General features: G+C 40.4%; 1 protein-coding gene across 4 annotated transcripts in view; it reads left to right on the top strand.

Moving 5' to 3' along the window:
* Window positions 1-14,010, top strand: part of nfixa (nuclear factor I/Xa) — a 384,964-nt gene that overhangs the window by 345,398 nt on the left and 25,556 nt on the right. For 3 of the 4 annotated variants that reach the window (XM_062026895.1, XM_062026892.1, XM_062026894.1), the window contains 6 exons: window positions 837-899; window positions 1,386-1,460; window positions 1,942-2,065; window positions 5,698-5,825; window positions 7,705-7,779; window positions 13,255-13,383. In XM_062026895.1, the coding sequence (XP_061882879.1) occupies window positions 837-899; window positions 1,386-1,460; window positions 1,942-2,065; window positions 5,698-5,825; window positions 7,705-7,779; window positions 13,255-13,383 (594 nt within the window). Of the gene's footprint in view, window positions 1-836; window positions 900-1,385; window positions 1,461-1,941; window positions 2,066-5,401; window positions 5,438-5,697; window positions 5,826-7,704; window positions 7,780-13,254; window positions 13,384-14,010 lie in introns of all 4 variants that reach the window. The other variant, XM_062026891.1, reaches the window with a different exon arrangement.

The raw sequence follows: 14,010 nt of genomic DNA, 5'->3' as shown, positions 1-14,010 counted from the left end.
CACAAAGATAAAATAAGTCATATTTTTGGTTCATTTAATAGTTAAAACAAATTTATATTATTGCAATCAGTTGATAAAACATTGTCCTTTACAATTATGAAAGCTTTTTACAAAAATATACTACTCTGCTTGCATGTCAGCAGACTGAAGTAGATTCTGCTGAAATCCTATGTATTGAATGAATAGAGAATCCTTTTGAATCGGTAAAAAATCGTTTTGGAATCGAGAATCGTGTTGAATTGGAAAAAAACAAAACGATTTTGAATCGAATCGTGACCCCAACAATCGATATTGAATCGAATCGTGGGACACCCAAAGATTCACAGCCCTAATATATATGTATGTATATATATGTGTGTGTATATATGTGTACTGTATATGTATATATGTGTATATATAATGGTTATGTATGTATATATAATGTATATGTATATATGTAAATATATGTATATATGTTTGTGTATATGTATGTATATATGTAAATATATTTATATATGTGTGTGTATGTGTATATACATACATATATATATATATATATATATATATATATATATATATATATATATATATATATATATATATATATATATATATATATATATATATATAGGAAAGGTTGTTCTCAGTTCTTGCTGAGTGAAGGTGCATTGATGATTGTATTTTTTTTAAGCTTGACTTTATTAACACATCATAACTTAGCACATACTGTAAATGTATCTTGTTTCATCTCACACCTTTTGTATCACACTTAGGCTTATGGATATGTGGCCATAAAAAGTAAGCTATTTTATCACAAATATTAACCATTTCTACCCTGTTTCTCAATTTTTTTGCAGAATCTGGACAATCAGACAGCTCCAGCCAGCAAGGAGACACAGACATTAAACCACCACCCAATGGTTAGTATTAGACTTAGACTTATACACACACACACACACACTGTATATCCATTTAATAGATGTTTCAGAATTCTGTCAACTGTGTGGAATTGATAGTTGCTTAATTATGTCCTTAAGCCATTAAAGCAAAATGTAGTGCACTACTTGTCTGCAACCACCAGAATCGCTGTTGATTTAATCTCAACAAGTTTTGGCTCAAAGAAAAACACATCATCTAAAGGTTTCATCCTTGCACACTTCTGCTATGGAAACTCCTCTAGAAAGCATTGAAACAGGACTTCTGAACATTCAGAGATGGATTCTTACATTTCTTAAACATATATATGATTTAAAAAAATACCAGGTAATTAATTGTGTATATTTAATAGTATATATTCCAAGCATATGCATTTAATGAATCCAAATTGCTTGAAAGATATGATCCACACAACACATAATTCAGGATTTCTATTTTATTTAATTAAAATATATTTTTCTTTTCCACAGGACACCTGAGTTTCCAAGACTGCTTTGTCACCTCAGGGGTTTGGAACGTGGCCGAGCTTGTCAGAGTTTCACAAAGTAAGTAAAAATAACATTAACACAATGAATGAAAAATAGATATCGACAATAAAATAGTCTGCCAAAATTCCTGTTTGAATCTGCACCAAATTGTACACCTACCGGTACATACTGTAGATACCCACCTATGCTGGAATTGTATATCACTATCAGCCACTATTTACTGGCAAATTAAGGGTGCATTCACACCTACCACCCTAAATCTACAAAAATTTTGCAATAAAAAAAAAGAAAGAATGTAAAACACCCTTTTCTGGATCCACACCAACATTGAGTGGATTATTTGTACTTCCTTTGAATGCTTTCACAAAACTGTGTGGAAGTTGTGTTAAGATTATAATGAAATTATTTTCTCCTCCTCCACAAATTTCAAAATGTAAAAGCAAAAAAATAAGATAGAATTCCAAATCTTTAATGTTATCACCACTGATTCTTATTGGTCATTCTGTTTCCTTAATTCACCCCTCTCGTTTCTTGTTAGCTCCTGTTGCCACAGCGTCAGGTCCAAACTTCTCATTGGCTGACCTGGACAGCAGTCCCAGCTACTACAACATCAACCAAGTGGCCCTGGGGCGACGCTCCCTCACCTCCCCTCCCTCCACCAGGTACGTGCTCCCAGCCAGGATAGGGCGTGCAGACAACAGTAGGGTGTGATGTGCTGATTGGATGTGTTTTCATTGCCTGATTTAGAAGTCTTCTTCACCCTTTGCTCTTAACCACTTGTCCTTGTTAGGTGCTCACCTCTTGAAAAGCCACTTTTCCACTGCATAGTACCGAGTCCCACACTGCCCAGTTGCTTTGTTGTTCTTCTAGTGGCAAAACCAGGACGAGCAAAGTCCAATTTCTAGTGGTAAACCCGATTTTTAAAGTGTGCCAAGCTGATAACAGAGTTATGGTGTTAAAATGCAGCTGTGTGATGCGCTCATCCTTCATGTTATCTTGGAGAACATTCTGCCATGTATCAAACAAAGTAGGTTTTATAAGCTTTTTTTTTAAATGTTAACTTATTTAATATTGTGTGTCTTTATTTTGCTTGTGGTTGTAAGCAGTCCCCCTAACTCCGGCTTCATCTTCTTGCTTGTAAATTTAAAGTTGGTAAAAGGACCTATGATCATTTTAATCTGCATTCAAAACACTTTTTTGTCATCCAGATCATTTGTACTAGATAAGCTTTACTGTAAATTTTGCTCCACAGTCACCTTTATAACCCATTTTTTTGAGTATCTGCAAGATGTTCTATTGTGTCCCGGTACCAGATTGCAAATTAAACCAAGCCCCACCTTCTCCACATGTATCATAAATTATCTTTTGAAAATGTATCTTGAAGTAGTCACTAGGGATGTCCCGATCCAGGTTTTTGCACTTCCGATCCGATACCGATGTTGTTTTTGCACTTCCGATCCGATACCGATTCTGGCCGATACTGGCCTTATCCGAGCATGTATTAAAGTTTAAAGTAATTTAGCCTACTTAGTTGTCAGATTCATGTTGAAAAGGGTTTTAGTACTCTTGATAACAACTAACCAGCTGAATTAGGTGAGTTTGAATAATACACAATGGAGATGTTGACGTGCGGAGTTTCAAACACTCTTTATTTTCTAGCAGGGGGACTTTTCAAATGATGCTACATATTAGCAGTATTGCTACTTTTTATAGCAATGCTTTTGCCCCACACTTGACAAATTACGGTTGTCTGTTCGACATATTCCCACTTGAAGCCAAACCACCACCAGACGATGGACCCTCTGCTGTTTTTCTTGGGAATTAATTAATTCTTCCTTCATTATTACCGCTTACACGGCTACGCTAGCATCACAGCTAACGTTAGCCATGCTGCTACCTCTCTGCTGGGAGAGTGCGTATACGTATGTGACGTGTGATGTGACAGTATGTGACGTGTGTAAGAAGGTGCGCTTGCTGTCTGTGAGAAACAGACACAAGAAGGAGTGGGAAGAGCCTGTCGTGTAATGCCAGCAGCTAAAAGCAACTGCGTGAGAACGTATACTCGAATATCACGATATAGTCATTTTCTATATCGCACAGAGACAGCTGACATTTTTACCGTCCATCCATCCATCCATTTTCTTCCGCTTATCCGAGGTCGGGTCGCGGGGGCAGCAGCCTAAGTAGGGAAGCCCAGACTTCCCTCTCCCCAGCCACTTCGTCCAGCTCTTCCCGGGGGATCCCGAGGCGTTCCCAGGCCAGCCGGGAGACATAGTCTTCCCAACGTGTCCTGGGTCTGCCCCGTGGCCTCCTACCGGTCGGACGTGCCCTAAATACCTCCCTAGGGAGGCGTTCGGGTGGCATCCTGACCAGATGCCCGAACCACCTCATCTGGCTCCTCTCGATGTGGAGGAGCAGCGGCTTTACTTTGAGTTCCCCCCGGATGGCAGAGCTTCTCACCCTATCTCTAAGGGAGTTTCCTCTGCCACCCGGCGGAGGAAACTCATTTCGGCCGCTTGTACCCGTGATCTTCTCCTTTCGGTCATAACCCAAAGCTCATGACCATAGGTGAGGATGGGAACGTAGATCGACCGGTAAATTGAGAGCTTTGCCTTCCGGCTCAGCTCCTTCTTCACCACAACGGATCGATTCATGACATTTTTACCGGTAACTTTTAATTCACATGGCCGTCTTAACGGTTAGGACACAGACCTGTGGATGTGTTGAAGGTGTGCTGGAAAATGTGGAACAGAAATTAGGGAGCAGCAGAAAAGTGGAATGTATTATTTAAATCGGTGCGTTGGAAAACACGGATCGAAATTTTTTTTTAAAACTGGATCTGGATCGGCAATTTCCCATGCCTTGCCAATAAGCATTTTTTGGCAAATATCGGCGACCGATCCGATCCAAATATCGGATCGGGACATCCCTAGTAGTCACCGCTATTTTGTTTCAGACACAATCGAAAATAAATTTAATAAACACTATATAAGTTTTCCCGGTCAATTCAGACTAGCAATTATGTCACTACATGTCGCACGTCATTGTTATGTGCAAGCCACGATTAGATGAAAATAATACTTTCCTCATAGCCTGAAGCAAAGGAGAGGAAGCTCCTCCCCCTCTGGCAGAGAGCTTGACATAATGTTTAAATAAGTGTGTCCACCTCGCTGTGATGTCACGACATAGACAGTCTGCAAAACGCTACGAACAAAGGCAGCCAAAACTGCATGTAAGCTTACGTCGAAATTAATTTCATGATTTGGCGCTTTGGCATTGTTTAACACGAGGATCTAACATTGTAACAACATTTATAACTCAGAAAAAACAAATTCATCATAGCTCCCCTTTAGGAACGACGCCATGGTCCTTCACAGAAACTGGCACATGCGTAGAAAGCTCACTAGGACGCTAGCTCAGTCAAAAACTATACATGCAGGAGGGAACTGGTTTCCAATTGCATAATTTAGGTATGTTAATTTAACCTTTAAAAATTCAAACACAATTTAATTAAGGTGTTAACATGTTTTAGAAAGCTGTTTTCAAGCCAAATATATGCATAAATTGTTTTTAGTGCATGTAATTTAGTGTATCATTTGTTGGTGCGTGACTAGAAATGACTCAATTAAACACACATGCTAACATTAACTTGTGTTGTACTCCACAGTCTTCACTTAGTTGCAGCAGTCCCCCTTTCGTGATGCTCTCTGTCTCCTCTTGGATAAAATGTGTCCGCTAAAGAACAACCACATTGAATGCAGATGCTTCCCTATTTCAGTAGCTTGTGACTAGTTCTAACTGATGCGTTTAACGCCGTGTGGTACATTCGCAACTTCTCGCTGTACTCCATTGAAGTGGAAAGCCAAGCCAAAATGCTACTTAGCAGTGGAAAAAAGTGCTATTTGTGAACAATTGCTGTCTCTCTGCGTTTCCTCTTTGTCTTTCTTAAATTGTCTTTTCCTTTCTTCTGGCCTCTTGTCGCCCCACCGTCACTTTAGGTCTGAGGTGGAACTGTACGCACACCTTCCACGGAGGTAGTTAACGAACACAAAGACACACTAACTCATGACATATGTACAGAAAAAACACACAGAGCGCAAGTCCTAACTGTGTTTGCTTCTATTGTACTTCTAACTGTTCTTTGATCATTTGTGTTTTTCACGCCTTGTACTTTTCATGGTTGTGATCCAAGACTTTTCGTTTCCACTAAGCAAACTGTGATTAGTTATTTTTACTATTGATTTGCTTTATGATCAAAGAAATAATTTTCATATCCATGCGCTCTGCCCCCCAGCTCTACCAAGAGGAAGTCGTTAGACGACAGTGAGCTGGAGAGCCCCACAGATGATGTTTTCTATCCTGGACGCTCGCCTGCTGCCAGCTCATCCCAATCCAGCGCGTGGCCCAATGACATGGATGCAGGTACCACACTACACATCTATTTTCTACCTGTTGTATCTCTTTCAATCACCCATACACTACAAACCTAACCCCTTGGCTCGCTACCCAAATAAGTGTAGTTGTATTCTCCTCCATGTACTGTCCTTCATGTACTGTATTTTTACACTGTTCTTTCTTTATCCAGTAACACTTGCTTATTTTTTGTTCTCACAAAATACTTCTCATTGGACTAGGAAAATTGAATTTGTTTATTCATTTATTAAATTATGCCTATTGACACTCCAAGCACTTTAGTGTCATAGATATCTTGATTTATAGTTTTGATACATTGATTATTAGGGGTGTCTCGATCCAATTTGATTTTATATATTGGTTGGATATCAGCAATTAAACAAGTATCGGATGATATTGGCTTGCATCTAAAATCTCTAAACAGATGCGCTCTGCTGCATGTACCGCTGCAGCGTGTTTATTTGTGCAAAGATGGACAGCCAGTTAACATCGAAATGTCCTCCAATAAGCACACAAGGTTAGTCCTTTCTTGTATTTTAGTGAAGTCATTTAACAAAGGTAAACATGGTCGGCTGAAGGCTACTAGGAGCTAGCAGCTACACAACAGCTAAGCTCACAATGGCACACAAGCTAGACATACGCAATAAGTGTTTTTAATTAAACAATATTGAATTCTAAAACACGCCATTTGTCAATATAAACAAGTGCCAAATAATTATTGTTACATATTACTTACAGGTACGTCCCTAAGGTAGGAGCGCATTGGAAGGTATCCAGTAACAAATGGGTCCGCATCATTCAATTTACTGCAGAATGATCCTGACTATTGTGGACACTGCACTTCAATTTGAAGACAGCATAAGTCCATTATATTATAATAATGAATGCATTACCGTTTTTCTCTGTTGGACTCACTTAATTAAGCCTTTTTAACATACCACAACACCAAATGATTAAAGTATGTATGATTCGTGCTGATATGTATCTGATCAATATCGGAACCATATCAGTAATGAAAATGTTGTATTGGGACACCCCTTTCAATTATTGTGTAATGCCTGTCATGATATCAACAAAGTAACTTGCTGAATTATATTATTAATATTATTCATTTATTATATAATTGAATAAATAATAGTTTGTATATATATTTTTTGTTTTGTTTTGTTTTTTATTTGTATGTCTATATATTATAATAATTCATAGCATATATATATATATATATATATATATATATATATATATATATATATATATATATATATGTATATATATATATATGTATATATGTATATATATATATATGTATATATATATATATATATATATATATATATATATATATATATATATATATATATATATATATATATATATATATATATATATATATATATTTGTCCATTGTAAACCAAGTAAAACAGCACCTAATGGACTTGACTGAAATAAAGAAACCTTTTTAGACTGTAAACTCTTTTTTTTATATATATAATAATGGCTTTTCCATTTTTATTGCACGAACGGTGATAAATAATAACATAGTATAGGAATGTAACAAGTTCCAATGATTCAGATTAAGTATCATAATGACAAAATCTTTATGTTACATAACCATGACCACTGCTGTAACCTGCTCTGGCTATGACCCTCTTTATTCTGTGTCGTTTATCATTAGTTCCACCTCATCCATACAACAGTTCAGTAAAGCTGCTCCTCAGCAACTAAGCTCTTCTTAACAACGTATTATTACTGCACAGTTTTAGCCAATGATGTGTCAGCGATCCATTGCAACACATCCATGAAGTAAACTCTGAACTCCGCCATCTCCTGTCTCACTCTCTCGCTGTCTTCCTTTCTCGTTGTTAACAATACCCTTCTCCACTTTCAGTGCAGCACCATTTGGCCAGTGTGCAGGAGAGGAAGATAAAACATGAAAACGATGGCGTGCAGTTTCCTTACCATGGTTAGAACAACATTGATTACACTTATGTACTATTTATTCGCACACTCTGTAAACAGTATATATTATATTTTTATGTTTGTATGTGAGGTGACGAAAAGAAAACAATGTATAGTCATGATAATGCTGATCAGCTTTGTATTTCCCCCATTTTCCTCTGTAGTTAAGTGGCAGGATTCCTCCGGATTATCCGGTTTAAATTGGACATTCTTTGTCACACATGCACAGCTCACCTAAAATCCCTGGCTTTCTCTCCAAAGTCCTGTCTGGCCTCCCAATGCCATTTTAACCGACAGATGTCACCAGAAAAGGAAAAAACAGCAGCAGGCACATACACATGCATAAGGGTTACTCAGTCATGTGTAAACAGACCTCCACAGGTTCTGTGTCGTGCTTTAGCGCGCACACACATGCATAATATGTGCATGCACAGATGCCCGCCAACACCCGCACACTTGATGCCGCCCCTCTTCGTAGGCAGCCATTCACACATTGAAACGCCCATGCTTACCGTGCTGCCCACCCCCGCAGGTGTTAAGGTACCCGCGTTGCTTCCACCTCTCTGTCCCTCCGTCCCTCCCTGGCTTGAAATCCCTCATTAAGACGCTTACCGTCTGTAGATCAGAGGTGTTAAACCCTTCCTCCCGCATCCTGCCGCTGCCTTTCATCCCATTCTCCCTTCTGTCTAATTGAAAACATGTACAGCCGGGAGGACTCTGGGGATGGACGCAGCCAAAATCACTGGTTAGGTTTCTCACTGGAGCCTCCGAGGGTCTTGCTCCACTTAGTTGTAAATGTAATTAAGAGGCTGCTCATCAGGGCCACCACTGAGGTTGTTGCATGACTTTGCCCACTGGTGTGTCTGTATATCACACCCTGCTGGAAGTGTTTAAAAACATGGACACTTTAGACCAGGGATCACATTTGCAGAAAGCTAAGGACTGCTTATCCTTTCGGTCTTATTTTCTATATTCCAGAGAACCAATGTCCTCTATCGTAGATATTTGATTTTGGCCCAATTAGTTTGTCAGAGTTACAGGAGCGCTCTGTTGGTTTTAGGACTTTCTGCAAAAAAGCTAGACAAAGATTTTTAACATACACAACATCTTGGTACACTTCAAACCAGGCAACACCCTGAGATCGAAACTAGTGCCTCCTATAGACGGGACACCCCACACCCATAAGAACAATCTCCAGTGTAATGATGAATGCTATGATTCATATATTGGAGAAACGAAGCAACCACTGAGCCGACGTATGGCACAGCATAGACGGGTGAACTCTTCAGGCCAAGACTCAGTTGTCTACCTGCAACTCAAGGAGAAATAGCACTCCTTTGAGAACAACAATGTACACATTTTGGACAGGGAGGACAGCTGGTATGAAAGAGGAGTGATAGAAGCCATCTATGTCCAGGTTGAAAAACCATCTCTGAATAGAGGTGGTGGTCTGTGGCACCACCTGTTTCCCACATAACAACCCTGTCCTTTTAACCATTCCTAAAAGACTGCAATTTAGCTTCCAACAAATAACAGGAGTTAGAAACATTCTGGTCACAGATGCTCTTGTGTGCCATTTGTTTACAACTGAATGGAATGTTAACATAGGTGATTCTGACTATTTTGGGCGGTTAGTGGTCGATCCACAACGACTGTTTTGCTATGCAATACCTCAATGCCAACAAGGGGAAATTACACCGACTGTCGTTGGCATTGACAGTAGGATTGCTTTTTTGCATCTCAATAGTTGTTTTTCTCACTAAAATAGATTTTCCCAGGCATAAACTCCTGCTATTGGAGCATAAATATTTGGTGTTTTAGTACCAACTACTAGACTAGATCTGACCAATTTAAGTCTAAGACCAGATCTGACCAATCTAAGTCTATGAGCATAAAATGATGAAGCCTAGTTGGATTAGAGGCTAAATGTCTTTTAAGACAAACCAAACAGTCCAGTTGCAATCGATTGAATGCCCTGAGATTACAATGACCTGGATGAATGAGAATATCCATATATTAGTCAAAGATCATCTGTATGGCAGTTCTCTCGTGTTTTTAGAAATCTGCTGCAAAAATGTAAGTCTCTCACAAGTTTTTTGAACCGAACTCCCGGGCCACAAGTTGAATAGGCGAAATGATCAAAACAAGAGGACCTAAAAGAGACCCTTGAGGAACACCACTAGTATAACTAAATAAGTTAAACAAATGACTACTGACTGTATCTGAAATAAACAAGCTACAGCAACACCTTAGTTTCATAAATCCCATTACAAAAAAAAAAATTGGATAAGCGGTAGTAGTGGATGGATGGATGGATGGAATCGTAAGTGCCAAAAAGGAGAGGACTCAAAAGGATGCTTTGAGGAACGCCTCAGTTATGTAACCCTTAAGTTTGGACCGCAGTGTTCTATGTTTGGTAGTAAGGTTAAAATGTCAATGCAGGGATCTGCCAATGTGTTTACAGTGCTCCAAATTCCTGTATACACCAGAACTGTTTTTTCAAGTATTTCTTCCTCGTTTTGACCTGAACTAAGGGGCCGGTATGGTGTGATTCCCTGGCCGGATTTGGCCCACGGGCCCCCAGTTGAATAGCCCTGTTTTAGCCACTTAGCGTATTTCAAATAGTAACTCAATGAATTGCCGGGTATGGTCCACTTAATCAAGTAGCTTGGTAACACTACATAACTGTATTGACTGATACCATCTAATGCGGCAGTGGCATGGTATCTGTAAAGCTGGAGCTAAAGGTTGCATCTATGGACAGAGTACGCTTCACCAGACACCAATTCTTCAATTGTCATTACTCTTGGGGATGAATAGATCATATTAATTTGGAAAGTCATTTGTACACATGCAGGCATCGTCCCGATTCAATTACTTACACCCGATACACACCAGGTGCTCAGTTTACTTAATAAATGCCATCATGAGGTAATTTGATGAATTACAAAACTGTTGGCGTTGTTTATTTAAAAAGAACAAGTTAATAAAGAGATTGGGTGGTGTGGTACACAAAGAGAGGATTCTATTCAATAAGGGCTGTTGGTATGGTGTGTATCCCATTTTCCTAAGCATACCACCTGCCAACTCATCTGGGAATTCCCCTCCAGGTGGGAGTGTATGTAAACACACACACACTCGCATACCATGTGCTTGGATAGAAGATTAAAAAAACCAACACCAAGCACAGACAGGTGTGCCTCAGTGTGTGTCCACTTGCAGCTCCCTCCTCCCTCTCTCTATCGCCACACACAACACACACGTCTTCCAGGCACATTCATACGCTGTCACATTCAGATACACACCATAGATTTCCACGCACAGACTTGCGCCTGCACAGCTGAAGCATGGTCCCAGATGGTGAATGACTGTGTGTATAGCCTTGGGATCCAGGAGGATACTGGAGACATCTGCTCCACAAGGGGCTGATAAAGGAAGGAGGGGTTTAGGCAAAATACCCATGATTTCGTATTAGCTGCAAATGAGTGTTTAATAAATCCCACGCTGCCTCAGTGATGTGTACAGTAAGGCCCTATTGGATGGTCTTAGATTTGTGACTTCAATCCTAGCAGTTTCCTGGCCTTCCTTGACTCGTCCAAACCAAGCCTCCCCTTTTTTTTGTCCAGAATTGTATGTCTGTTAGTGTGTCTGTGCGCTTCAGAGGCGCATCTGGTGGCAGGCCTGTTAGTGCAACGAGACAGAAGGGTCATCAGGGGAGCGCTTGATTGGTTGCCAGTGGAGCGCCGCCGAGGCTTGCCAGAAGAGAAAGAGTGCAGTTGTGGCACAAGCGCACATGTAAACCGGATTGGCAGACTGCTTCGTCTCTGAAGTGCTGAGACATTTTCTTTTACATCCTCCTGATGGTAACGGCGCACTTTAAGGGCCCAGATGTCAGTCGTCAGCAGATTCCCCGTCTTCCTTTGTGGTCGTCAGCGTCATTGACTGCTTCGCGCGTACTGCTAAAAAGTATTTCAAATTTCAGTCATTTAAGTTGCGGCTCTCATTGGTACTAGTGTCTCTTAGCCATCGCTACTAACTGCTGGTGTCAGAAGCAGGATCCGAGGTTGTGTTCACGCTCGGAATTTATCTGACAGTACAATACTCCCACCGACTTTTGCTACGGTTGGTGTGTGTGTGTGTGTGTGTGTGTGTGTGTGTGTGTGTGTGTGTGTGTGTGTGTGTGTGTGTGTGTGTGTGTGTGTGTGTGTGTGTGTGTGTGTGTGTGTGTGTGTGTGTGTGTGTGTGTGTGTGTGTGTGTGTGTGTGCGCGCGCGTATGTGTATGAAAAAGAAATATATGTCTGCTGAAGACATAAATGGTTCACACATATTCACTCCCACCTGCTTGAGACTTAACTCTTTCACACCAGGAGGGAAGGTTTTGCACGCCCCCACACTCACCATCCACTTTCACACATATCCAGCTGGAGGAAGAATCGTATTTAATGCCCTGTTTGATGCGGAGGTGCCACGAAAATAGACCGAAAAACCGTAAAAAAAAAAAAAAAGTTTCATCACTCACTCGTCAGGAAGATTAGAAGAAGACAGCTTGTGTTTTTTTGTCTATTTTTATGCTGCTACATGCGCTGCTTATGTGTTCAGCCATTGTATGTGCGTGTGTGAGTGAGTGTGCACGCCAGATAATAACCATATTTAAACAACTTATGACATCCCAATTTCATACGTGTCGTCAGGGCAACGCATCGACAAACAAAAACACTGCTGCATTTCTCACAGGTTCAGCTTTGCTCTCTCTCACTCGCTTAGCTCCCTTCGCATATTTTCATGTCTCCCACGTGCTTCTCTCCCTCTCCCAGCTCCTCTGTCGGTCTGCTTGTCTTTCGCACTCAGCAGCTGTCGCGTCCATACTGTACAGTTTGTGCTATTTCTGAATGAAGCCCTCTTCTCGTGCAGCCAGCCTGTGGGTTCTCGCGGCGGCCAAACCGCAACTAGCTGACTGTGGCTATAATGGCGGCCATGTTTGGCGTTGGCACCTAAAAAAGACAGGCAAAAACCGAGAGAAACAGAAGAGATGGAGAAAGCATACAGTGGCACAGTGAGAGGTTATTATTGCTACAGATGTGCCTTGGCTCGCAAACAAAGACCAGCTTGATATTGGCTTCAGTCATTTTCCCCCCATTTTTGTCTTATGAAGACATGCTTGTAATATATTGCCCGGCCTGTTACTTCAAAGTTGGGAGCTGGGAATCCTCTCTCTACATGAGTTATGTTTTTTGTTCTTATATGTGTGAATGAGGCAATCAGGCAGCATTGAGTCATCTGATTCACACCCAAAAACTAAAGAATCATTCCCCTAAAATGCAATTAGAAATGATGTGGCATAGTAAAAAAAATTAAAATAATAAGCAACAATTTATTGATTGAAACCACCTCTCTCTTTTCCACCCTCTCCTCCCCACTTTTTTTTTTGTTTTTTTTTTTGTTTATTCCATTTTTATTTTTTTATTTTTTTTTTGCCAGGACTGTCCTCGCCTGGTTCACTTAAGAAGCCGGGGAAGTTTGATTTCAACGCCCTGACTTCCCAGACGAGGTCCCCCCGCATGGCGTTCACACACCACCCGCTGCCTGTGCTGGCAGGAGTGAGACCAGGTGAGAGCCCCCACCACCAAGGCAACGACCCCCCCCCCCTTCCTTCCCCCAGCCATTTTTTATAGTCTGAAAAAGAGAGAGAGAAGAAAAGAGGGATTGACAAATGTTGGAACCTCAAAACTTAACAGGAAAACCAAAATACAACTTTTCATTTCCGCAGTGCCAACTGCTGAGTTTCAATTGTTCATTTTACCGTCATGGCTTGGCCTAAGTTTCTCTCTCTTTCAGTCTATCTTCATCCATAAAAATTTTTAACCACCATCGTTGTGCTTGTGTGTTTTAATACTGTCATTGCATGGTATCATTGCTGCCTCCATGCCTTTGCCCTAATGCTCATATCATGTTTGGATTGCTTTGACTTCAGTCGTCAATACGGCTTATAAATTTTCATACGATTACCTTGATGTATAGCAGTGTTTACCATTCATTTATTTATTTGTGGCAGTGCGCCACAATTTAATTTGGAAAGATTTGGTATCTGGTTTTTTTTTCGCCCTTGCGCTCAAACACTATATAATGGGACTGTTTATGCAGCATGTCGTACCATTTATGTACAGTAATAAGTAAATAGTAAGCAAAATCATAACAGTCACGCATTCATGTCACATGACGATGAAGGAGTCGGAG

The sequence above is a fragment of the Entelurus aequoreus genome, linkage group LG18, assembly GCF_033978785.1.
Source record: "Entelurus aequoreus isolate RoL-2023_Sb linkage group LG18, RoL_Eaeq_v1.1, whole genome shotgun sequence".
Taxonomy (NCBI): Eukaryota; Metazoa; Chordata; class Actinopteri; order Syngnathiformes; family Syngnathidae; genus Entelurus; species Entelurus aequoreus.
This window is presented reverse-complemented; position numbering and strand designations above follow the sequence as displayed.